Below are 26,580 nucleotides of genomic sequence, written 5' to 3' on the forward strand. Positions count from 1 at the left end.
GAGTAAATATTTTAGGCTTTGTGGGCTATATGGTAGTCTCTTGTACAACTACTCAATTCTGCCACTCAAAGCAGCCATAGGTAATATGCAAATGAAAGGGTGTGGCCGTGATCCAATAACATTTTATTTGCAATGCAAGAGGAGGGGTGGATTTGGCCCCATGGGATACAGTTTGCTGACCCCTAGCCTAAGAATGTAAGATCTAACAAAATGGGTACGCTTAGAAGACATATAAAAGCAGAGCTACTCAAAGTGTTGTCTGCAAACACATACCAGTCTATGAACTCTGCTATCGACTTGCAATGAGATAAGAACTTGTGAAAGAATGTAAATCAACTATGTCACTAAGCCATTAAGTACACTCAGTTAACATTTTTTGTAGCAAGACTTTCTTGATGAAGCAGGCACTGCATTGATTTACCTTTTGAGGCAAACACTATTTCCTCATGGACAGTAGAACAGTTTGCTCACAGGCTGTTTTGAATAGCACTGCTCCAGAGTGGGCATCAGTAAACTATGTCCCACGGGTCAAATCCAGCCTACCTTTCATTTTCAAAACTAAGGTTTATTGGATCACAGCCAGGCCCATTCATTTACTTATTGTCTATGGGTCTTTCACTCGACAATGGCAGGGTTGAATACTTGTGACAAGGACTGTAGAGCCTGCAAAGCCTTAAATATTTACTATATGGAAATGTTTGCTTAACCTCTGGACTACAATTTGCATCACACAAAGACACAGATATGAGCCCAGAACAGCAAATTAAACTTAGAAGGATTAAATATTTTTTCTTTAAATACTACCTGACAACATTCTGATTTAATAAAACTTAGACTTGAAAACAGTATCCATAGGAAAACCTACTTGAAAGGAGTGTTTGTAGGTTCCAGCAAAGCTTTGTGGCGGAGAATTGCAGGACCTGCAGACAAACTCTCTTCAGAGGTATGACTTGCGATATAGTTTTGAGGTGGCCCACCATGGATTTCAAGTCGTCGGAGAAGAACTTGTTCCCAACATTGAAGAGTTTTTAGAACTGCATGACAAAGTGGCGAACTAACTGGAAGCTCTAAAAAGAGAAAATAAAATTGACCCACATGTACCTTCTACAGTAAAATGCTATATTTAATTGGAAGAATGACTGAAATAAGATAGTAACACACATTTTTGGCAGAGAAGATGTGGAAGAGAGGTGGGCCTAGAAATGCAAAGGTTTAAAAACAGGATTTCATAAATATGTACAGCATCTCAACATAATTAGGTGGCCTAGGACAACACAGAAAAAGGGCAAACTAAGTCAAAGGGCAATCTAAGTCAAAACTACATCACAGCTATACTACTAGAACTTGGAATAACATTTGTGACTTCTGATTTAAACTACCGCTATACCAATTATGGCTTTTGACTTTAATTTTACATGAAAAAAATGTAGCTAAATATTATGAAAACGTATCTGGGAGGAAAATTAATTGCTTTAAACCTTTGCATCAGCCCAATTTCTGTATGGCATGTAACTAAGATTTGTTTAGGAAATGATAATCATACACAAAAGTTAAGAAAAAAACAGTTAAATAATACCATGAAACTTGGCACTTTCCATGCTCCCGAGTCCTGGATCCCACTTTCAACTTTTAGCTATTCCTGTTATTTACCTCTGCTTGTACTGTGACTACTTGATTTTTTAACTTTAGAAATGACCTACTGTTTTAGCACTAAGGAATATGGGAATAAACTCCTCTCTCCATCATTCTAATACAGTCACATACTAACTTTTGGTTAAATGGGTATTTTGGTGTTTACCTTGTTATCTGTATGTAAATACAGATCACAGCTGAACCACTTGGCATACTATCATGTCCCTTTATTTCTTATACAAAGTTCTTCTTCCTTGGAGTTAATAATCATAAAGTTTTTGTGTTTGCCTACTTTTCTGTGTGTCTACCACTATTAAATTCCCCAACGCCTTGGCTAGAGCTATTAATACAGTCTCAGTACAGTCAATCACATCACGTTCAGATCCCCTGCTTTCTTGGATGTTGTCCTTCTAAGAGCACCTAACAAGATGACTGACACATTTACACATGGTTGATTTGGTTAAAAGAAACCTATCTTCTACAATAGGAAGTGATTAAACTTTTTCTCTCCTATTTGAAAAAAATAGAAAATAGTAAATTAAAAGCAATGGCAATATTAGTTCATGTTAAGATATTTATTACCTGCAAGATCATGACCTGCAAAGGGATAGAAAGTCTTCAAATTGTTGAGCACCAATTGCACCATTGCCAAGCGCATCAATGACCAACTAAAAATAAAGTAAACAGTAGATCTGTTAAAAATTTACTTAGGGATTTAGAAGAGTACACCACTCTTTGACCCAACAATTCCACTGCTAGGAATCTACTTTGAAGATATACCTCCACAAAAACAAAACAATATATGCATGCAGTTACTCATGTCAGCATTATCTATAATAGCAAAAGAGCAGAAACAACCAAATTATCCACCAGCAGAGTACTGGTTGAACAGACTAGTTTTGAACCATGGAATATCAGGATAGCCACCAAAAATACTGAAGGATCTCTAAGCGTCAATATGGAGTGAACTCCAGTATGTATTAATAAAGAAAAAGCAAGTTATAAAACATTATACATAGTATGCTACCTTCTGTGTAAGAAAGCGGGGGAAATAAGATTTTGCACGCATGCATGCACACCACACTTATTTTTGCAAACAGAAGGATAAACCAGAAACTAATAAAAACAAGCGTCTGTAGAGGATGTAGAGGAGGAATTGGGTGGAAGAGGGAAATGTGAGACTTCTGATTTCACATTTTTACACAGTTTTGCTTGTTTTTAAATTAAAAAAAGATACTTCAGCTTCTCTATTTCAAGTGAAACACACTTATTAGTGGCTTTTTATTACTTTAAATTGGGGTAAAATACATACAGCATAAAGTTTACCATCTTAACTATTTTTAAGTATACAGTTGAGTGGACTTAAGTATATTCACATTGTTGTGCAACCATTACCACCATCTATTTCCAGAATTCTTTTCATCTTGCAAACCTGAAACTATATCCATTAGGTAATAACTCCTCATTTCCCCCTTCTCCTAGCCCCTGGCAACTACCATTCTACTTCCTGTCTCTACGAATCTGACTACTCTAGGTATCTCATACAAGTGGAACTATACGTCTTTTTGTGACTGGTTTATTTTACTTAGCATAACATCCTCAAGGTTCATCCATGTTGTAGCATGTGTTAGAATTTCCATCCTTTTCTTTAAGGTTGAATAATATTCCATTGCATGTACAGGCCACATTTTGTTTATGCATTCATCTGTCGACTGCCACTTGGGTTGCTTTTACCCCTTGGCTATTATGAACAATGCTGTTATGAATGTGGGTGTACAAATACCTGTTCAAGACCCTGCTTTCAATCCTTTTGGGTAAATACCCAGAAGTGAAATTGCTGAGTCATATGGTAATTTTATTTTTAATTTTTGAGGAACTTCCATACTGTTTTCCATAGCGGCTGCACCATTTTACATTCCCACCAACAGTGAACAAGGGTTCCAGTTTCTCTACATTCTTCCCAACACTCTTATTTTCTGTTTTTTTGATAGTTGCCATCCTAATGGGTGTGAGGTGATCTCTCATTGTGGTGTTTTTGGCTTTTTTTAAGATTGGCACCTGAACTAACATCTGTTCCTATTTTTTTTTCTTCTTCTTCTTCTCCCCAAAACCCCCTAGTACGCAGCTGCATATTCTAGTTGTGAGTGCCTCTGATTCTGCTACGTAGGACGCCACCTCAGCATGGTTTGATGAGTGGTGCCCTGTCCAAACCAAGGATCCGAACCAGGAAAACCATGGGCCGCAGCAGCAGAGAGCTTGAACTTAACCACTCAGCCATGGGGCCAGCCCCTCTCATTGTAGTTTTGATTTGCATTTCTCTAATGATTAGTCATAGTGAGCATTTTTTCATGTGCTTATTGGCCAGTTGTACATCTTCTTTGGAAATAGGTCTTTTCAAGTCATTTGTCCATTTTCTAATTGGGTTATTTGGGTTTTTCTGTTGTTGAGTTACACAGTTTTTTTGAGCCATGTATATATTTAAAAAACAAAATTAGGTCAAGAGGGGAAAAAAACCTAGTACACTAGTAAGCAAAAAATCTCATAATAATATTTCCTTTCAATAAAGGAGTATTTCATTTTCCCTTAATATATTACTTGTTTCTTTTGGAAAAATTTATGTTTTTCTATCACACTATTAACATACTACGTCTTAATAAAATATACATACCTTGCAGATGTAAACATATGAACAGAAATAAGATAATTTACTATCACTCATGCATGTAAGGATAATGCAGCACTGGAGCTGAACGTAAGCATTTTGAACGTTTATAATTTGTATAATATGTGCAAGCCATTTTTAAGGCAGTAATCATTGACAGAGGACAGTCGTCCCTCTGAATCTGTGGAGGACTGGTTCCCACTAAACATAGTACACGATCTGCAGTTGGCTGAATCCGTAGATGCAGGCTGATTGTACTAGTGTTCTACTGAAAAGACATTAGGTTTTCTTGGCTAAAACAGTGGGGTTTATTTATCTCAGAGAGTAAAGGGCAAAGAATAATCTAATAGCAAGATCTGTGGGGACTCATAAAAAGTATAGATTGTCCATTCATGGATAATCAAAAATTAACTGTGGAATTATTGTTAAGGAAAGGAATTTAACAATTTCAACTAAAGAAATCTGAGGTATAATGTGTTATAATTCACCAAGCTATTGATTTCACATGTATTATTTTCAAAAATTAAGTATATAAGCCATGATGAATTTTTTAAAGAAACTTTAAATATTCCATACCTATATGAATTTGAATTAGAATGCTCTTGAAGATGGAAATCTGAAGCTAAAACATCATCATCATCATCCTCATCGCTTTCCAGACTTTCCTCTGAATCATATTCCGCTCTACTTTGGGAAGGGGGTAGAAAAGGCTAAAATAAAAAAAGTTACATATTTTATCATTCAACTATCTGCTTTAACACATTCTATTACATAGTCTAATATTAGCAATTTATCCTATTTTTGGATATTTCATTATAGGAAAATAACCAGTATTTGGCTGTTTCTTTTTTTTTCTTTTTTTAAAGATTTTTATTTTTTTCCTTTTTCTCCCCAAAGCCCCCCAGTGGACAGCTGTACATTCTTCATTGTGGGTCCTTCTGGTTATGGCATGTGGGATGCTGCCTCAGCATGGCTTGATGAGCAGTGCCATGTCCGCACCCAGGATTTGAACCAACGAAACACTGGGCCGCATGCAGTGGAGCACACAAACCTAACCACTCGGCCACAGGGCCAGCCCCTGGCTGTTTCTTTTTTGACATTCTATGCATTCAACATCACTATACAATTTCCTTATTTATTCATCCATTGAACAAAAAAATTTATAAAGTATCCACTATGTGTCAAAAAGTATACTTGATATAAGAATTTTTAAGACATACGCACAGTCACTGCCCTCATAGAGCTTATATTTTAGTGGAAAAAATAGGCAAATAATAGAAAATAAATACAAATTGTATTTAGTTGTGCTATAAAGAAAAAAAGACAGAGTTGGGATTGAGAACATTAACAAGAATTGAGATAAGCCGATCATGAAAGGCCTCTTTGAAAAGTGGCATTTAAGTGAGACCTAAAGGAAAAGAAGGAATAAGCCATATAACAAGAGGGAAGCAATCCATTTTAGGCAATAGTATGTAGAAAGGCTTTAATACGGGAAAGAGTTTGTTATGAAAAAAATGTACTTTGAAGCCTACCGAAGCAAGAGGACAAGTGTTGGGAGAAAGTCTGAAGAGGATGGCAGATGACAGATCAGGTAGGCTATTTGTAGGTCATAGTAAAGAGTGTAATGGAATGCCACTAATGAGTTTTAAGTAGAGGATGGGTATTGAGATTTATGTTTTAAGAATATTACTATGACCACTCTCTTAAGAGAGAAAAGTCAAATGGTCAGAGTAGAAATGGAGACCTCAGTAACTAAGGCAAGAGTTGGCAGTCTAAATATAGGTGTTTGTGATGGAGATGGAGAGAAATAACAGATTCACAGTATTTTCTGGGGAAAGCACTAACAGATTTGCGGGCAAATTTGGAGAGCAGGGGAAAGAGAGAAAAAAGACGATTTCTGAGTTTTTGGCTTGATCAACTATAAGGATGAAGATGCCATTTACTACAACAGGAAGAGTTCAGTTGTGAGAGGTATTAGAAAAACTAAAGGTCAAAAACCCAAATCTTGAAGAAGATCAAGATTCACAGGTCAGGTAGAAAAGGAAGGATGAGGAAAGGAGACTATGAAAGAATAAATAGTAAGGTTAGGGAAAAAAAAATTAGAAAAGACTGGCATCAAGAGAACGAGAGAAAAGTATTTCAAAAAGGAGGCAATGGTCACATGTGTTGAATATTGCTAAGAGGTCAACTAAGATGATGCTAAAGAAGTTTCAGTTATATTTGATAACATGGCTGCCACCTGAATCTCAACAACAGCAGTTTCAGTGGAGTAGGTGGGTCAGAAGTCATACAATGGGTAAGTATAAAAGGGACCTAAGGTAATAGAAAGAAAGTGTGTATAAAGCTTTGAAAAGCTGAATGAGAATAGGAAGCAGAGAAATGGAACAATAATAGCTGGAAAAAGTTTTGGGGTCAAAGCAGGATTTGGAATGGGAGATAGAGCACATTTCTGTCCTGATGGGAAGGAGCCAATAGAGAGGAGAGTATTGAAGACATAGCACAGAAGAAAAGGACGGGATTCAGAAGAGAACTGGAGTCTTTGATAGGAAGGACCCTTCCTTCATAATAACAGAAGGAAAGAATAAGATGGGAGCAAATGTAGTTATAGCTTCATGATGGAATGATGAAAGAGTTTTGTCTCATTCTATTTTTTTAAATTACTTTATAGATGAAGTCAGGGGCCAGCCCAGGGGTGTATTGGTTAAGTTAAGCACACTCTGCTTCAGTGGCCCAGGTTCATGGGTTCGGATCTGAGGTGCAGACCTAAACCACTCGTCAGCCATGCTGAGGCAGTGACCCACATATAAAGTTGAGGAAGACTGGCACAGATGTTAGCTCAGGGCTAATCATCCTCAGCAAAAAGAAAGAAGAAAAAAAAAAAAAAGATGAGGTCATCAGTTAAGACTGAGGATGCAGAAGCAGATGTGGAAATTTGAAAAGAAGAGTTATAAAATCTTGGGTCTAGGGGCTGGCCCCGTGGCCGAGTGGTTAAGTTCGCGCGCTCTGCTGCAGGCGGCCCAGTGTTTCGTTGGTTCGAATCCTGGGCGCGGACATGACACTGCTCATCAAACCACGCTGAGGCGGCGTCCCACATACCACAACTAGAAGGACCCACAACGAAGAATATACAACTATGTACCGGGGGGGGTTTGGGGAGAAAAAGGAAAAAATAAAAAAAAAAATCTTTAAAAAAAAAAAATCTTGGGTCTAAGGAAGCCCAATAAAGAAACAGAGTGAGGAGGGTAGAACTTCTGGAACAGCTAAGTGAGGAGCTTGACAAGTCCTCTCCCCAGAAAGTAATAATAAAACTAGACAAAGTTGTCAAAAACAAGCATATAAAGACATTGGAAATTGACCAAATGCATATAGCACATAGAGAAGCATTTATTCAAGAAAAATTTACAGAATCTCTGGTAAAACAGTGAGAATCTGCCATTTTGGCCAGGGGCTACTCCCAGCCCCATCCCTGCCACTCTGTGCTGCAGTTGTTCTATGGGGGCCCTCAAAGCAGTCTGTGAGGACTAAGAACTCTGCTGCCTGGCAAGAGGGAGCTGAGTTTAATAAAAATTCTACCCCAGGGGCCAGCCCAGCAGCGCAGCAGTTAAGTTTGCGCACTCAGCTTCAGTGGCCCGGGGTTCACTGGTTTGGATCCTGGGTGTGGACCTGCACACCACTTACCAAGCCACGCTGTGGCAAGGCGTCCCATGTATAAAGTTAAGGAAAACGGGCACAGACGTTAGCTCATGGCCAAACTTCCTCAGCAAAAAGAGGAGGATTGGCAGTGGATGTTAGCTCAGAACTAATCTTCCTCAAAAAAAAAAAAAAAAAATGCCAGTGACATTGTCAAAAACAACAGAAATCACATTAACAAACAATTAGGGAAGGCTAACATCTCAACTAGCCTGTGGCTGTGATACAGACTGGGGCAAGGGCAGACCAACTAGAAATTTAACAAGATCAAGGAACAAGACAGCTAAGGATGGCCTTGCTAATCAAGAATCCTATATCCAGCAAAACTATGCTTCAAAAATGAAGACAAAATAAAGATATTCCCAGATAAATAAAGTGCTGAATAAAAATTTGTTGAATGAATGAATGACTGCAAAAGGCAATGAGGAACAAGGAGATACAAACACCCTTCTTTACCCTGAAGCGTGTAGGATAGGAGAAAAATAAAAGCCACTGCTTAACAGACCAGTGGGATCAGTGTCATCAGAAAATAGTTAGGTGTCAATTAATACTAGGAAGTAAAGAGAACATCCAGAAGTTGAGAATGAGGGCTGATCACAGGAGAAGCAGAAGATATATACAGGCAGTTGTTTTTCACAGTAATGCAGGAATGTAAAAATGACCATGCAAGCTGAAATCAGGCAAAGTAATCTTAATAATCAAAGGAAAAATTACAAATGTTCTGTGACTGTTAAAAATATTTGTCAAAACACTAAAAACTATAATTCACAGGGAAATGAACATTAAAAACTCTATAATGTATAGCTATAAATGTATAGGGAAATTAAAAACATAGTAAAAATCATATTTATTTAGTACACTGTAATTAAAATATTAGAAACATTGAGAATTAAAGTGCTTTACTTTTGGGCCAGCCTGGTGGTGCAGTGGTTAAGTTCACACATTCCACTTTGGCGGCCCGGGGTTCACTGGTTTGGATCCCGGGTGTGGACCTATGCACTGTTTATCAAGCCATGCTGTGGCAGGCATGCCACATATAAAATAGAGGAAGATGGGCACAGATGTTAGCTCAAGGCCAGTCTTCCTCAGCTAAAAGAGGATTGGTGGCAGACGTTAGCTTAGGGCTAATCTTTCTCAAAAAAAAAAAGTGTTTTATTTCTTTGTAAAAAATTTGTCAAGAATACTTTGAATAGCACTTGCCTTCTTCTAATTCTATAACTTAGGATACAAAGCAAGCATCTTTTCTAATCCTTACAAATTATCATACTCCTTTCAAGTTTGTATCAGCTTTCAAGATTTTATTCTTTGTGCTTTCAATGTTGTGAAATACTCCCCAGAGTCCCTTTAATATGAAGTTTTTTTTACCACTTTCACTCTGGAACATCTTCATCCTGTCACACCTTCCTCATTTATCTTAATAATCTGGCCTTCACAAAGTTCTTCTGGTTGCACATCTAGAGTCTCCCAAACGACAGCAACATCAATATTCCTGAAGTTAGCTATTTTTTCTATAACTTCTTTTACGTTTGATTTGAATTTCACTTCCAGTACTATCACTTTTCATTTTCTTGTTGCACTTCCATCTTTGTTAGTCACTTCCCTCTTGTGATTATCCAACTTTGTAAAATGTCACTTGGATTCAGAGACTAGGAGGCAAGACAACTACATGCTTTTCTGTCTTGTGTATGAACTGTATAACAGGTACTAAATAACCAATCACCAACAAACTTTGAAAGAACTGTTGTGACTGGTCATTGATCATGTGGTGCATCCACTATTTACATAGTGATTTGTGGAATAAAGAGCTAGCAAGGAAATCTGTACTTTTTATTATTACCCACATTTAACATATTGTGGTAACTTAAATTTGAACCACGTTGTTGAGGGACTGATGTTATTTAACTAAACCAGTGGTAACTGAAACTTGTCTATATCAGAATTGCAGGACTGCCTGTAGTATAGAAAAGGAATGAGAGTATGGATGGCACTTTTACTTCTGGCAGCCTTGATTCCTTAACTACTATCAAGTACATTAGCATTAAGGTTTTAACCAATTTATCTTTTCAACTTACTAAGAATTGTGTTTTGTTGAAAATGCAAAAATCATAGGAAATATAGTATTAACTTTGTATGATGACAGTTACTATTTTATCGGGGTGATCATTTTGTAATGTAAATAAATATCTAATCATTATGATGCACACCTGAAACTAATACAATACTGTATATCAACTTTACTTCAAAAGAAAAGCAAAAATCATAATTTATCAAACAATAGCCTTAAAAACTGGTCGGAAATACAGCCAAAATATTTTAGAGAATATTTTTTGGTAACATAGCCTGATAAAATAAAAATTTTCTACACTAGAGTGAGAAAATATTTTGAAACACCAACAATTACACTTATTTTACACAATTTCATTTCCATTTAACTACATAAATACTGATCTGAATAGCACTTTTATTACCTTGGCTATGAAATAGTCCCAGATACTGAGCTCAGGTGGGATGAACTTCTCTTTGACTGCCAGTGACTCCTGGCTTACTGGTGGTGAGGAAGAGGTCAGCGGGGCAGATTCTCTGCAAGACATTTTTGATGGCCTAAAACGTTTGCTCTGTTTCTCTCCTTCTTCCACTAGTGAAGAAACTATTAAAAACAAAGTGAAGTATTATTAAAGTACTATTTTCATTGTGTTGATTTCACCTATCTTTACATAAGACCTTAGGTTAACAACAAATAAGTACACACAAAAAAGTGAAACTATGATGACAGTAAGGTAAGAAAATAGGTAGAGGAAGTGAGACAAAAATCACCCTGTATAGCAATCTCTGCTTTTATTCAACTTGTCCCTCACTCTCTGAATGTTGACTTACCTATTGTACGTGTAGGTAACAAGATATACTATCTGCCAACAAATGAGCCCAAAATTTAGCTAAGACCACGACAAGAAATTATCTACATCCTTCTATTTTGTTTTTTAGGAATATCACAGAAAAAAAATATATCATGGGATGTTAAAGTTATTAAAGGCAACCACTACTTATGAGATTCCTCACTAATCACTTGACATTTTATCTGTACATAAAACTACATTTTTCATTCAAAATCTAAAAAAATTCAAACACTGTAACTACTTAATTAAACTGATTCACTTTTTTTTTTTTTTGAGGAAGATTAGCCCTGAGCTCACATCTGCTGCCAATCCTCCTCATTTTGCTGAGGAAGACTGGCCCTGAGCTAACATCTGTGCCCATCTTCCTCTATTTTATGTGTGGGACGCCTACCACAGCATGGCTTGCCAAGCGGTACATAGGTCCGTACCCGGGAACCCCGAGCCGCTGCCACCAGGCCAGCCCCCAGACTTTTATAAATGGCTTGGAGAAGGAATTTTCTTGTCAATGGAATAATAAAGAGGGAGAAAATGCAAACTATTGTTTTAACTTCTAAATACTTAGTTAGTATTCTCTTAGTATTTTACCTTAGGCTATTGAAGGTATTAGCATAGAAAAACAAGTTATACAAATCCTTAAACAAATACAAATCCTTATACAAATCCATCAAATCACAAAATGCAAATCACCAGTAGAGAATCAAGGATCTCCCAGACACAGGTATGGTCTAATAGATAGGCGAACACCTCCACATTCAAGCACACGAATGTTCTCCTTCAATGGTTCCAGAGGGAATTTACTTACCTTCCAAAGAAAGCAAAAATCTGTGCTGTAATACAATTTAGTTTTATTGTTTGAAGCTACTCAGCTTGCATAAACAGCATGCTCATGCATTATATCAAGCTACAGCCAAGCTGAGTTTAACAGAGTAATTTAGTTACAAAACAAAAGGAAATTAAGATAAATAAAATTAGTATTCTCAGATTAGATCGCTAAAAGTGGTATAATTATTACATAATCTTTCAAATGACTTTAAAAGGAACCATCAGATTAAATATATAATTTTTTCCTCTGTTCCTATTAGCAATTGATAATCAACAATCACGTTCCTAATATACCTGTTGCATCTATTTATATACATTCTAAAACTTAAACAGTGATTTTACCAAATTCTCAAGCAAAAAAATTAGAATATAAAGGTTTTTTTACCTTTCAAAATATTAATGGTATAGTTTAAGATAAATTTATCATTTGACTTTAACATTACTATTTTGCTTGTTTTGTTTTTAGATTATTAGAAGGCAGGGGGACAGAGAAGTTTAGGGGATCTCTGGAAAAATAAAACTTACAAACAATGCTAAATTAATAGATTTTGCTAAGATTGGTATGTCATAAAAAAGTAGAGTTTTTAAAGGAAAACATAAGAGGGTTTTTAAAGAAAGAAAACATTTGGAAGTACAGTCTGAACCCAGACACACGACATAAAAATAAGAACTTAATCACACTGGGGGGAAATGTTTAAAGTTACAGACTCAATGACAGAAGTATAAAACTACTTATCAAAACACTTTTGATGAACAAAGACAATAGGGGGAAAAATGGCAAACAGGTTCACAGCACTGAATGCTATAAATAAAAGGACCTGAGTGATGCCTCCTTAGCAAATAAGAAATGATGCGTAGTTTGTCATTACGTTAGACGCTTCCTCTTTTTTGCCCTCAAATTGCAGCAAAATCTAAGACAATTTTATGCTTCAATCATGTTGGGTTATGAACTCCAACAGAGACTTTATAGTTGCTGGGTGCTCAACTCTTTGCTTTTGAAAATGCTAATAATCAAATATCAAGAACTTCTGACACTCCTTGGATAAAAAATGACTCTACTGTTCCATCAGTAAGGGGGTAAGTGGCTACTTTACTAGTAATATAAGAAAATAATCAGTATTAGGGAGAACTGAAAAGGAACTTGGATATAGAGCTTAATGAATTATAAGGGGCATGAAGAGGCTAGAAAGTAAGTAAAGAAAAACTATTGTAGGCATGGGAAAGAAGACAGAACCATGTACTGACATATATTTTAAAAATAAATTTCTTAGCTGCTTTGGATTCACAAAAGGTACTTTTTAAAAGTGGGCTTCCCAGTCAAGATAGTAGACTGAGCATGCAAATACGCTTTCTTTCCCTTGTAAGAACCCCTATCCTCACCCCAAGCACATGCTTTAGTGGTTTTCTTGGGATCAGAAATAAGTCCCACAAGAACTCAAAAGAAAAAAAAATGGATAAGAGGTTACATCTAAGGAATAGACATGGGAGGTACAGAGGAATAAGAAAGACAACTTTGCTTTTTATCCTAAGTTCTTCTGTACTACTGGATTTGCTACCACACAAATATATTGCTTTGATTAAAATTAAAACATAAGAAGAGAAAGGCTAGTAAGTTAACATTTACTTTTTCAGTTCAACATTTTATATCAGACACAACAAAATTAATACGTGAACCTAGATTTAAATATTTCTTTTAAAAACTGACCTGAAAATAACCGGCAAAACTATCTCATTCTCTCTTTCTCAATCTAAGGTACCCATATGCACAGGGCTTCGTGAGTGTGCCAGAGTCATGAAGCTTCAGGAGGCACATTGGCCTTGTTGGGGCCCAGGGCAGACTACCCAAAATATCCCACAACAGCACAATGATTGCTTTGAATTAAAGTTACTTGAGAAGCAAAAACGGCATTCTGACCCTCCTGTCTCTGTTCCCCCTTAAAGCAGGAAATACACCTGCCATGTGAAAGATGCTCTCCCTGCATCCTTATCAGCAGAGCGAGGAAATTCAGGGTCAAGAAGCCTATATAAACAAAGTTTGCTAATTTACTGCCTCAGCCTAAACTCTGCTTAAATTTCTAACTCTGTACCTCAAACCTAAATTTCTTTGACCTGTCATTCCTCACAAATTTAGTGTTTCTTTATATAAAAGATATATATACTACCTGCTTTGTTCACTCTCTGAGCATCATTCCTCTACGATCTCCAATATGTAGATATTACACTGAGTTTTTCTTCTGTTAATCTGGTCTTGTGTCAATTTTATTATTACTCCACCCATAAGAACACAAGAAGAGTAGAAAGAGGGAATGTGCTCCCCAACATCCTGGATCTTCAAATTTAGCTCCATAATTTAGGGAGTGCGGGGAGAAAAGTAAATAATTTAACTGATGACTTAAAACATTTTATATTGAAAGAAACATCGATGTGGTGAAGATAAAAGTCATTAAGTTTAAGATGAAATAGATTTCAAATCTATTTCTTGCTTTCAGCAATATAAATTCAGTTTAAGCGGTCTCCTAAGATGTATACAGTCATGCGCTGCATAACGATGTTTTGGTCAACATTGGACTGCATATACTGACAGTGATCTCTTAAGATTAGTACCATATAGCCTAGGTGGGTAGTAGGCTATACCATCTAGGTTGTGTAAGTACACTCTACGACGTTCGCACAGTCACGAAATTGTCTGATGATGCATTTCTCAGAATATATCCCTGTCGTTAAACGACACATATATAGTCACTCTCCCTTTATCATTAGGGGTACCTCAGGTAAAAAGTGTGAGGAAGTACAAATGTATGTGAATACAAATTAAGTATGAAACACATCCTCAAAATTATATGTAAAACATGATTTTTACAAGTTAATTTCAAAGATTTCTAAAAGGAAAAGACCCAAAACAGGAGATTAGAGGAAGAGTGAATTTAACATACTTCTTAATCCTCAAAGAATAAAATTAATGATAAAAAAATGTCTGACAGGTGATATTATCAAGAGTGTTTGACTCTCAAGCTCTTCCTAGGATCATTACCTCACGCAATACCTTGCTTGCTCTTGCTTCATAAAAATCCATAAAATTTAATTGAAGAATATTTTAATAGAAAGTAGTGATTTGTCTCCAAACCAGAGCAAGGTAGTCTCCAAGGTACTTGGTATTCAAAATGATTCATTGGAGCACAGAAGGAAACTATTACAACTTCTATTTAGATTTATTTTTTTTATTAAGTAGAAGGGGTGAAGGAGGAAGAGAAGAAGAGAAAAAGGGGAAGAAGGGGAAAGAACTGAGAAATACAGGGGGAGTGGAGGAAAAGGAGAAGAGAGGGAAGGGGGTGGAGGGAAGGAAGGCACCAGGGGAAGCAAGAAGATGGAAAGGGGCAGGGAGAGAGGGGACGACAGAGGGAAAGGGAAGATGAAGAAACGTGTCCTATTTGTCAACAATAGGACACGTATTTATAAATAAATAAATATGTATATATTGGGAGTTTACTCAAGCATCATTCATGGATAGGGTTATGTAAAAAAGTCTGGAGATAACTGACCTAGAGTACTACTTTTCAATCAGTCTGAAGGCAACAATATGGATCTTCTATAAGATTTCTGCTCAAACTCAACAAATTTATTAAAAGTTTGAATAGAGGATATACATACAATGCAATATTATTCACCCAATAAAAAGGAAGGAAATCCTGTCACAAGCTACAACACAGATGAACTTTGATAACATTATGCTGTGTGAAACAAGCCAGTCACAAAAAGACAAATATTGTTCCATTCCCCCTATATGAGGTATCTAAAGGAGTCAAATTCAAGAAACAGAAAGTAGGGGCCCACCCCGTGGCTGAGTGGTTAAGTTCGCCAGCTCCGCTGTAGCGGCCCAGGGTTTCGCCAGTTCGAATCCCGGGCATGGACATGGAACCACTCACCAGGCCATGCTGAGGCGGCATCCCATATGCCACAACTAGAAGGATCCACAACTAAGAATATACAACTATGTACCAGGGGGCTTTGGGGAGAAAAAGGAAAAAAATAAAATCTTAAAAAAAAACAAAAACCAGAAAGTAGATGGTGGTTATCAAGGGATGGGGGAGGAGATAAGAGGGAGCCGCTGATTAATGGGTATAGAGTTTGACATTTGTAAAATGAAAAAGTTCTGGAGATTTGTTTTACAACAATGTGAATGTACCTTAACACTACTGAACTGTACATAAACAGTTAAGGTGGTAAATTTTATGTTACGTGTTTTTTACCACAAAAAAATACTAGAATGGAGAAAATCAGCTAACATTATTTCGCTGCAGCACTGAGGACTGCCAGAAAAATTAGAAAACAGGGTTGGAAATAGAGATCACATTCTTAGCCTCAGTAAGAAATACTGTGTGAGACAGCTGAGATGTTTCACTTCTTTTTAGGTTCTTTCCTTTGGCATCGGGCTTTAGCAGTGAAATAAAAAGATACTTATCTGTAAAAACTTATATATGTGCATTTCTTAGAGTGTTTCTTTTACCTTCTATGCTTTCACCACTCTTATTTAAGAATTTGCCTTCCCCAGTAGTTCTTTACATGAATGAATAGAATGCTTTTTAAACTTTAAATTACAACTTCGATTATATGGCCCTCAAGGAAAAGTCTGTCAAAGGACTCTAACAAAAAATGTATTCTCTTTTCCAGCAAAACTAGTTATTTTGTGGCTCACCAGCCAGTTAAGTGTTTGGCATATTAACTATATTTTAAATAGCTGATTTTGTTTTCTATTTTAAATATGCTGTAGTCTTATCTTTTCTGGTCAAGAAATGTTGCTATTTTGCTAAAGAAATGATAGCAACGACATGTATAATCACTAAACTCTGAATACTAAATTTCTATTTTTATACAAGTTTTATGGCAAAAAGCAAAACATCTGGATTTTCTGATCCATATTTAACATAAATTATCAAATTCGAAGCCGAAAATATAATTTAAAATGTCAAGAACATCATTAACAGTCTCACAACAACAACAAAAAAACATATGACATGCTTACCACAAATAAAATACACATTTTATATTATATTCCTTAATTTGAAGACATAAAAATCAGTACTATAAATTTATCAAGATAAAAATTGAAAATTCAGTTCTTATAACTGCAAATATTATTACAAAATATAGTAAAAATCCTTAAAATATTTTGTTTTGCTTTACAATATACAATAAAAAGCAAAAGTATGGATTTCTAACTGTTGGTAGAAAAAAAGTAATTTTTCAAAAATTGCTATTGCTTAGCTGATTTCTTCTTTAAAAATTAATCATAACAGAATAATTCAGAACTCCATGAACATACACCTGCACTACATTTTTTATTAATTAGAAAAAATAAATGCTTCATTATCACATGATGTGGAATTCACAAAGTAAATTAAATTTGATTTAAAAATGTTACTGATTTATGTATATTATCATTTTTGTTATAACATGTCAAGCTAAAGTTTAATAAAAACCATCTATCATTTTCTTATATTAGAAAGGTTAAGTCACATTTAAATTTTATGTCACTAAAAGAATTAATAAAGTATAAAACAGACAAGTAGAGAGAAATGTAATTTAGTTAATGAGTTCATTACCACAAAGAAAATTAAAATCAGAATTTGTCACAGAAAAGGAAAACAAATGGTGACTTTTAAATTCCTCTCCTAACACTAAGTTTATGAAAACACTTTTTAAAAGACAGATTTTTAGGTTCTAAGCATGTATTTCATCTTCAATATACAATACTTTGACATTGATTAGGTTGTCAGTGAAATGAAATATTCCAGACTTGTCAGTTTTCATTTGGCCAATTTAGATACCAAAAACTATGTATTAGTTTTGGCTGAATTCAGATCAACTTTTCTAAAACACATTATTTTATTCCCTTGGTCAACAATTGAATATTATCTAAAGCCATTAGACTCTTGGGACATCATGATTGTGTTTAGCAGTAATCCAAACAAACAGCAATGCTAACTTACAACCTAAAATTAATCAGGCTGCTGTGCTACTTTAGCTGGTGTGCTAAAAACTGAGATTTCAGACCTTTGCCATATACTGAAAGCTGCTCCTTCTTGTCCCTTGTCCCTTCATTGATTTTCTGTTCTCCGATTTTCTCTCTCCAACTGTCATTTGATTTGCTTCACAGGACCGCTGCTTCTAATTACTATTACTGCCTTTGTTATCTACTATCTTCACTCCCTCCTCCCTTTTTTCCTATTTCTTTCTTTTTCTACTTGCGCCTTCTCAAACTAGACCAGCTTTGGAAGCAGCAGGCCTTTGGCTGCATCATTCACTGAGAATACTCCTTTTTTCTGGTTAGCAAACTGATGAATCACATCATTCCTGTTTTCTGTGAATGCTCCTTCAGTTATATCCACGACTGAGTGTGTTCAGAATAGTTTCTGGGTTCTCAAAGACAGATGAGCATCACATAACCTGGATGTGGCTACATCCAGCCCTACCACTAAGTGAACCACATATTTTAAGTATTCTACATTATTTGACTACAATGTCCCAATGCAAGAGGGTAAAGGTATAGATGCAGATAATTTTTGGCCACTTTGATTATTTAGGATTAGATAAGCAGTGGGATATAGTTTATGATGGTATTTATGACAGTCCTTGAAAAATAATTTACATAATGGTATTTTTGCCTAGAACAACTAAATCTAATTGGTTAAACAAAGAACAACCTGGTCTTCGAGTAAGGTTCTTTACCTATCTGTGTTCAACAAAACTGGTTGAAATTGAGACCTGCTGACTGATTAGTAAAAATGTATTTTTAACTTTTTACAGCTATGTGGACATTCCATAGCAAGAATTTATCCCTTTTTAACATGTCACATTAACAAGTTCAGGGTCTTAACAGATTTTCTCTTAGAATACGTTAAAAACAGGGCCAAAATGAATTTACCAATTATTTATGTAATACTAATCTCAATTGAGCTATATATCTTACTCTTAGACTTTCTTCAATTAAATTCAGATATCTGAAGTTAAGTATATATTCCAAGGTAAGTTTCACAAGAAGTTAGTCTTTTCCTTTTTTTATTGATATAAGAAAATAAAGCACAGGAAATTATTCTTTAAAAATTAGAAAACAGATGTTATGAAAATTAAAATATTTTAAAAATTTTGAAAACCAAGATGATCACATATAGGATAATAAAGTTACAAAAAGAAAACTTAACAGAAAGGCAGAAAGCATCATAAAGATTCTTTTCAGGTCAAAAAAGCTTGGTATTTCAATCTTTAAATAAATATAATACATATAGTTTCAATATTAGAAAGTTGAGAAAGGGGGATACAATTGTTTAAAATATTTACTTTTCATAGTATTACAAACACTTAGAAATCCAAAACCCCTAATGGCCAGAATTATAATATGTAACACATAAAGCAGCCTCATTTTAAATGTTTTTCCAGTCATTTCAAGCCATAAGCTGATTTACCGTGATTAGCACTGACATTTCCTTTTTTCTACACATTTAAAAATACGTTAAAGTCTAGGAGATAGAAGACATCAAAACAGAGAATTTAAAAGCAGAATTAAAAATGAGATGTTTTCTAAAATGCTAATCATAGTTTTAACTCAAAAATATGGCTTGATTAAAGGAAATTTCTCAATTTTCTAAGTGCCAAACAAAACAAAACTGGCCCACTGTACCCCAACCCCTCCAAAACAACACAAAGCAAGCTGAACTGTAAAAGCCTACTTCTAAAGCTAATATCTTGCCTGCAAGACTGGGAGGGCTATGAGAACTGATGGCTGAAAGAGCTTTGGAAAAGCCCACACATTCCATGGAGAATACCACTACCTGGTGGGGGCTAGGCATAGCAAAGTGCCTTCCTGCCAAAGAAAGAAGAGAGAATCTGTATTTGGGATAGAACAAAAACCAATGTTACAGTATATGTTAAAACAAATGAAAATTTCAATAGTAAAAGAAAATTACATTAGATAGTTCTAATCACTGGTGCATAAGTATCTTAAAGTTTGAAAATTGCACCAGAAATTTTAAACTATTTTCACCATAAAAACTATTTGTTCATGCTTTAAGAAAATGGTAACAAGAACTTTCTGTGAATAAATTAAAATGCAACTACAGATGACAAAATGATTCAGATGAATAAATAAAGCTTCAGCCTTAAAATAAAATAAAATAAAATAAAACAGGTTAAAAACTAACCAGGTAAAGCTTTTGACTGTGTCTGTTCTTTGCTGGGAACATGCGCACCTCCACCAAATACAGCAGACCACATTTTTTCATTTAGAGGATGGGCCACAATCCGAAATAGTTCATTACTAGAATGTGTTGCCAAGCCATGGATGAACAGACTAAGATACACTGCTGTGAGAATCTCACAGAGCAAGATTGTTAGCCCAGACTGGGCTTCCTCACCAGAAGAACTCAAAAGTCGAATTAGAGAAGTTATTCCTAGAACAAAAAACAAACAGAGCTACCATTGACAATAAATTTAAAAAATTAACTACATTTTCCAATTTCTGAAAAAAGTTTATTGCATCAGGATTAAAACATTTTCTTCTCCAGATTCACAGACTAGGTTATTATGTTAATGCACGAATGTTGAGCTATTTGTTCAATTTAAAGAAACACTGAAAATCTGTAATATGATTCAAATTGGATAGATAAAATTTAATTGCCATAACAAATGTTTTTCTATATGATAAAAGCAAAATTACAAAAAGTCATACAACAAAACATTTGAGTTATTTAGCATAATGATCAAGGAAATACTAAGGTTAAGTAACTGCATAATTTGTAAGGAGTGGTGAATACTGAACTGGTATCGATTCTAACAATATTTAATAATGATTATCATACAGCAAAACCAAACTAAACCTAATTTTTCCTCATCTGATTAAATTCAATAAGCCTAACAAAAAACTCATACATATTTAAATTATTTGTACCTGGCCATTGAGCTGGTGACGTATTGGGAGTTACTGCTTCATCTAAGCTTCCTGTTTTCAAAGAATGTCGATGGGGAAGCAGTACTGTCTGATACACCATTCCAGTAAACTGATTCGTTTGAAATGAACTAAGAGAAGAAAACACTTAAGTAATAATAATCTACAATAACCTACAATAGTAACAATAAAACAATAATAATAATATACAATGATCTAAATTGAATTTCACATGCAATATTTCCACATTTTAGATCTACCTTTTAGGTTATCTTAAATACAAATTTTCGTTTATTAGTTATACTGCTATTACATCTAAGTACTGTACTCTATAGTCTAGTGCTATATGAAAGTGCCCTTTAAGTGTAAATATACAAATTTTCTAAATTAAAACACATGATAGGTTTTAAGTATATTTATTTAGTGAAAGACGGAATATGTACAAATGAGAAAATTAAATCACTATTGACCACAAGTAGCAAGCTGGTATATCAAACTTTAAAACAAGGTTATCTGCGCAAAAACAAAGCCAGTTTAGGTTCACTTTGATATTTAACAGCTAGTCTACCCTACATCAGGGTTGTTATATCAAAATCAAGGTTTCTGTCCCCATGAAATTTATAGTCTGGTGGGGGAATCAGACACAGATAATTTTATCACATTGCTTTTAAAGACAAAACCTATGTATAGAGCGCTATAAAAGCAAAAGGGAGGAGTATTTCACACAATTTGGGAATTCAGAGTAAGCTTCTCCTAAAGTAAATGGCACTTTAAGCTAAAACTAAGAAAACAGATGAATGAACAAAATAACTTGCAGCTTGACATAAATGTGACAGAAAATGATACAAAAAGTTTTCTTAAATCCTGTCAGAAATTCCTATATCACGTTAAGCAAATTGATATAATATTTAAATTTAGCACATTTATTGGTTTAGATCTGTTCTGATTGGCAAGTCTTACTAGTCATAACATTTTGATGCATTTGTAAATACTTTCTCTTGCTTTACTTTCCAGTTTTAAGATGGCAGACGAACAAAAAAAGAATCCCCCCCGCTACAGTGAGCCTATGGAAACGATAAGACAAAAACACATTGATGGAAATACAGCCACAGTCAGTAACAAGAAAATGAACTCTTGAGTTGAAGAACCAAGGTCAAAGAAATCAAGCTGAAGCTACCTTGGGAATACATAACCAGAGTAGTAAACTGATGCTACCCACGGGAGAATTCAATAGGTAAGATAAACAGACAACCAAAAATCAACACCAACGAAGACTGACATCACGTAAGAGACAACAAACTCATTGAAACACCTGTACCTGAGGCAGCAGACTTATCAGAAAATTAGGGAAAGTGCTTTACACTGAGAGGTTAAAAAGATATCAAGAAATAAAGACACAAATTATAAAAATAAAAGTGGCTATTAAAATCAACAGAGATCTTAAAAATTAAAAACAGAATTTCTAAATCACAACCTCAGATAGGCTAAATAAAAGACAGGACGTTGCTGAAGAATGAATTAGTGTCTGGAAAATGAAGCCAGTAGTTCTCCTGAAATGAAGGACACAGAAATAAAGAAAAGGAACATATGAGAGGAAAGCTAAAAGAAAAATACGAGAGACCCACAAGTTCCAATATCTGTCTAATAGGAAAGGAAATAGAAGAAAGAAGCTAAAATATTTGGAGAAATAAAGACAGAGAATTTCAAGGATAAAGACAGACAGAGAGTGTCAAACATAATTTTTTTTAAAAAGCCTAGATAAATCATAGTGAAACCTTAGGACATACAGAGAAAAATTATAAACACCAACTCTTCTGTAAAATTTTTCTCAATTCCAAGTCAGCCACTCCCTCCTCTGTGCTCCCTGAGCTTTTTACTATCATATTATAGTACTTGTTCAAGTAAAATGCCATGTTACACATCATTTATCAGTTCACGTTTGTCTCTAACTAGACTGACCTTAAGGAAGGAGACCTTATCTCAGTGCATCACACTGGCATTGGGCAGTGATCAATAAAAGGCTGCTAAATATCACAACGTCTAGTATTCGGCAGCGATCATTAAAAGGCTGCTAAATAAGTTATATTGATAAGAGCTTACTTGTGATTTATTTGCCATAAAGGCATAAGCCAAAATTTCAAAGATAAAAAAAGTACTCACAACTTAGTCACATGCTTTTGCATTATTTAAAGTGGAGTGCCGTATAGGTTTTCTACAGCAAGAGCATATAAAATCTGAAACCTTATCGATTACTGCAAGCATTTTAAAATTTCACAAAAAAGACATTTACCTGTAGTTATGACTACCACAAAGGCACTGATAAATACAAGCAGAAAGTGAGGCTGCTAAAGTATGCATTACATATACCTGGAAAAAAAGACAAAATTACTTTAAGTATAACTTTTTAAAAATGTAACTTTTATCAAGATCTAATATAATCAGCATTTTTAAAAAATGAAAAAACTATTATGCCCTTATAAACTATTTCCCTTTTTTTCCCCTAACACTCAGTTCTGCCTAGAGAGATCTCATTACAGACAAATTAAAGAAAAAATATTGAGGTCTTTGGCAGAAGTTATAAAATACACACCTGCTACCTAATTTCTGTTTCAAGAGCAAATGGGAACAGATGTTAGCTATTCAGTAGTGCATAAGCGATGCATTAAAAAGCAAGCCCTCCAAGATTCAGGCTGCTTCTTCCTCAACCAAAATACGAAGAAGCTCAGCCTTATAAATGACAGTTCATCTAGCACAGGTCATTGTACTGAGGAAGAGAAGGTTCTAAACATGGCATGACAAGAGAAATAACAGAAGTAGATCTGAGGATGAAGGAGAAGCTTAACCTAGGTAAGAAAGTAGACTAGAATAGACTATTAAAAGACTAGATTCTTGATCTAATTATGAAGTATGACAGTCTTTTATGTAGATAAAAACAGGGAGCAATAGATTAAAATCTCTATTTCTCCTTCAATTATCAATAAGACATGGTATGAATAAAAATCAAGGATATCATCATATAAATGAAGACAGCAAAGACCATGCATGAGAGATTGCAAAAATGATCAAAATATTTTTCAGCTTCTCCAGTCAAAAGGTGGAGTCCCTTTCTCCACTCACTGAATCTGGACTGGCCTTGTATCTTGTTTTGACCAAGAGGACATAGCAGAAGTGATATGTGAGTTCTGAATCTAGTCCTCAAAAGGCCTTAAATTCTACTCTTGCTGTTCTTTAAACCCCGGCAACCACTATGTGAAATAACGTAGGTGTGATGGTTAATTGTGTGTTTCATCTTGACTGGGCCAAGGGGTGCCCAGACATATGGTCAAACATTATTCTGGGTGTGTCTGTTAGAGTGATTTTGGACGAGATTAACATCTGAACTGGTAGACTGAGTAAAGCAGAATGTCCTCCCTAAAGTGAGTGGGCCTCCTCCAATCAACTGAAGACCTGAATGGAACAACAGGCTGAGTATGAGGGAACCCCTGCCTGGCTGCATTGAGCTGCAACATAGGTCTTTTCCTGCCTTTGGAATAGAACTGAAACACTGGCTCTTCTTCAGTCTTAAGACTGCTGGCTTTTGGACTGGAACTTACTATCGGCTCTCTGGTTCTGAGGTCTTTGGATTTGGACTGGAACTACAGGATCAGCTCTCCTGGGTCTCCAGCTTGCAGACTGCAGCCTCCATAATTATGAGCCAATTATAATAAAGCCCTTTATACATACATACATATATATCATATAGACATATAAAAAAATATAAATTGACATGGCATGACAAGAGAATTAACAGAAGTAGATCTGAGGATGAAGAAGCTTAACCTAGGTAAGGACACACACACACCCCCTATTGGTTCTGTTTCTCTAGAGAACCCAGACTAATACGGTGGGCCCGCCTGCTGGAGGATGAGACACATATGACCCGGATTCTCCTGAAAGCCCTACAAACAGTCTGCCAACCATCCTAGATCATCCAAAATCCAATCAACCTACCAGCAGACCAAAGACAAATGAAAATATCCAGAGATCAACCCAGCTGGCGCAAACCAGAAGAACTGATGAACCAACCCAGAGAATCATGAGCAAAATAAATGATGGCTATTTTAAGCTACTAATGTTTCAGGGTAGTTCTCAAGCAGCGAAAGCAAAATGATACACTAGGGTTATGTTTATTACTAAAGTTAAATATAGAATAGAGTTTGGCTAAAATGAGTACCGTCTGAAGGAAATAAAATTCCTAACTGAATAATATGCAATGTGGGCATTTATACTACAGAGCAGTACAGGAAAAGAAGTGGCAAACCTAAATTACAAGGGTTAAGGTTATCCAAGAGGGTAAAACTGTAGGAAAGGCCACCATTAGGGAAGCAGAAAATCGACTGATGTGGTATCATAGCCTGCGAGGTGGGCAAGAACCAGATGATAGACTATGAGGGGAAAAAAAACACCCAGATACAAAAACAGTCAAATTGGGTCATATTTTAAAGGATTTTAATATGTTTGGTGAGTAAAGATGAAATATGAAAAGTGATATTAACAGTAGATAAAGTGGAGTGATACTGGATGGGAAGATGATATGGTTGATTAGATAACTACATGATTAGTTATGCATGAGGAACTCCTTAAAAATACATATTCTTGGGGCTCACTCTCACAGACTGATTCAATAAGTCTGGAGCGAACTTAAGAATCCAAACTTTCACAAGCACTTCAGGTGATTCTGCAGTAGCTGGTTCAGAAAGCACTGCTTAGCCCAGTGGAATGACAGGGGCAAAATATTTCACATTATCCTTAAAATATGTAATGTTTCAATATTAACAGAGGAAAACTTTACTTATATATCAGTATTTTTACAGCAAAATATTGTTTCCATCTCTAATAAACAATCAGCTTTTTGGCTACGTGTAACTGTTAAAGGAATTACTTATGTATCTGCATACATACCTATTATGCTTATCTTAATAAAGTGGCTAAATTAAGAATAAATAACTAGCATTGCGATTAAAACATAAGTACCCTATTGGGTATAAGTAACACAAGTAAGATGAACCTGGTCTACAACCAGAAGTTTGCGTGGATCAAAATTAATATAAACTTGATAATATAACTATCAGTATGTATTAGTCTGATGTTTAAAATTATTTATAAAAAGACTTAACACTTATCTTTTAGTTTCGTCACAGTATTTAGGCAAATTAAAAGACTGAAGCCAAGTATACTTACTTTATTGCTTTGGATATCAGGATGAGGTGGTGAATCAAAGTTTATTATGGCATGTAAAATATCATGTGTTAGATTACTAAGGTGCAATAATGGATTGGCAACTACTGTTTTGGCACTGGCTGTGCAAGCAAAGAGGAGAGGTACTGAGGTTTGCTCTGACAGTGGGCTAGGAAATACTGGCTCTGAGGTTTCCTTAAAAACAAAGGGAAAAAAAGGTTAATCAACTTTTTATAATTATCCATTACTTAAGTAATTCAGGGATCCCTTTGAAAAACTTCAAAACAATCAAAAATTAAAAGCATAACAGAAACTGTTATAGAGTTAGAAGGGACTTTAGGAGGTGAACATTCCAATTATACTGAAAAATTATGGAACAATACCCTCATCATAAGAAGTCCATCACCTTACAAGGCATTCATGTAAGAATGTGGAGCATGAATTCAGCAGATCATAGGGCCTGATGTCACATTGTCTTTAAACTACAATACATATATAACTCTACAAATTCTAATATGAACCACTACACCAAAAAAGAGTATTCCTGGGGCTGGCACAGTGGCACAGTGGTTAAGTGCACATGTTCCCCGTCGGCAGCCCGGGGTTCACCGGTTCGGATCCCGGGTGCGGACATGGCACTGCTTGGCAAGCCATGCTGTGGTAGGCATCCCATGTATAAAGTGGAGGAAGATGGGCACAGATGTTAGCTCAGGGCCAGTCTTCCT

At 35.4% G+C, this 26,580-nt stretch overlaps 1 protein-coding gene across 5 annotated transcripts in view; it reads right to left on the reverse strand.

Moving 5' to 3' along the window:
- DMXL1 (Dmx like 1) overlaps positions 1-26,580 on the reverse strand; it is a 137,916-nt gene that overhangs the window by 40,449 nt on the left and 70,887 nt on the right. For 3 of the 5 annotated variants that reach the window (XM_070233202.1, XM_014730725.3, XM_014730724.3), the window contains 9 exons: positions 25,859-26,050; positions 22,929-23,005; positions 20,642-20,769; positions 19,896-20,144; positions 19,445-19,558; positions 10,453-10,631; positions 4,871-5,004; positions 2,215-2,300; positions 866-1,067 (listed from right to left, as the gene is read on the reverse strand). In XM_070233202.1, the coding sequence (XP_070089303.1) occupies positions 866-1,067; positions 2,215-2,300; positions 4,871-5,004; positions 10,453-10,631; positions 19,445-19,558; positions 19,896-20,144; positions 20,642-20,769; positions 22,929-23,005; positions 25,859-26,050 (1,361 nt within the window). The remainder of the gene's footprint in view (positions 1-865; positions 1,068-2,214; positions 2,301-4,870; positions 5,005-10,452; positions 10,632-19,444; positions 19,559-19,895; positions 20,145-20,641; positions 20,770-22,928; positions 23,006-25,858; positions 26,051-26,580) is intronic. The other 2 variants (XM_001504549.7, XM_003362834.5) reach the window with 1 other exon arrangement.

The sequence above is a fragment of the Equus caballus genome, chromosome 14, assembly GCF_041296265.1.
Source record: "Equus caballus isolate H_3958 breed thoroughbred chromosome 14, TB-T2T, whole genome shotgun sequence".
Taxonomy (NCBI): Eukaryota; Metazoa; Chordata; class Mammalia; order Perissodactyla; family Equidae; genus Equus; species Equus caballus.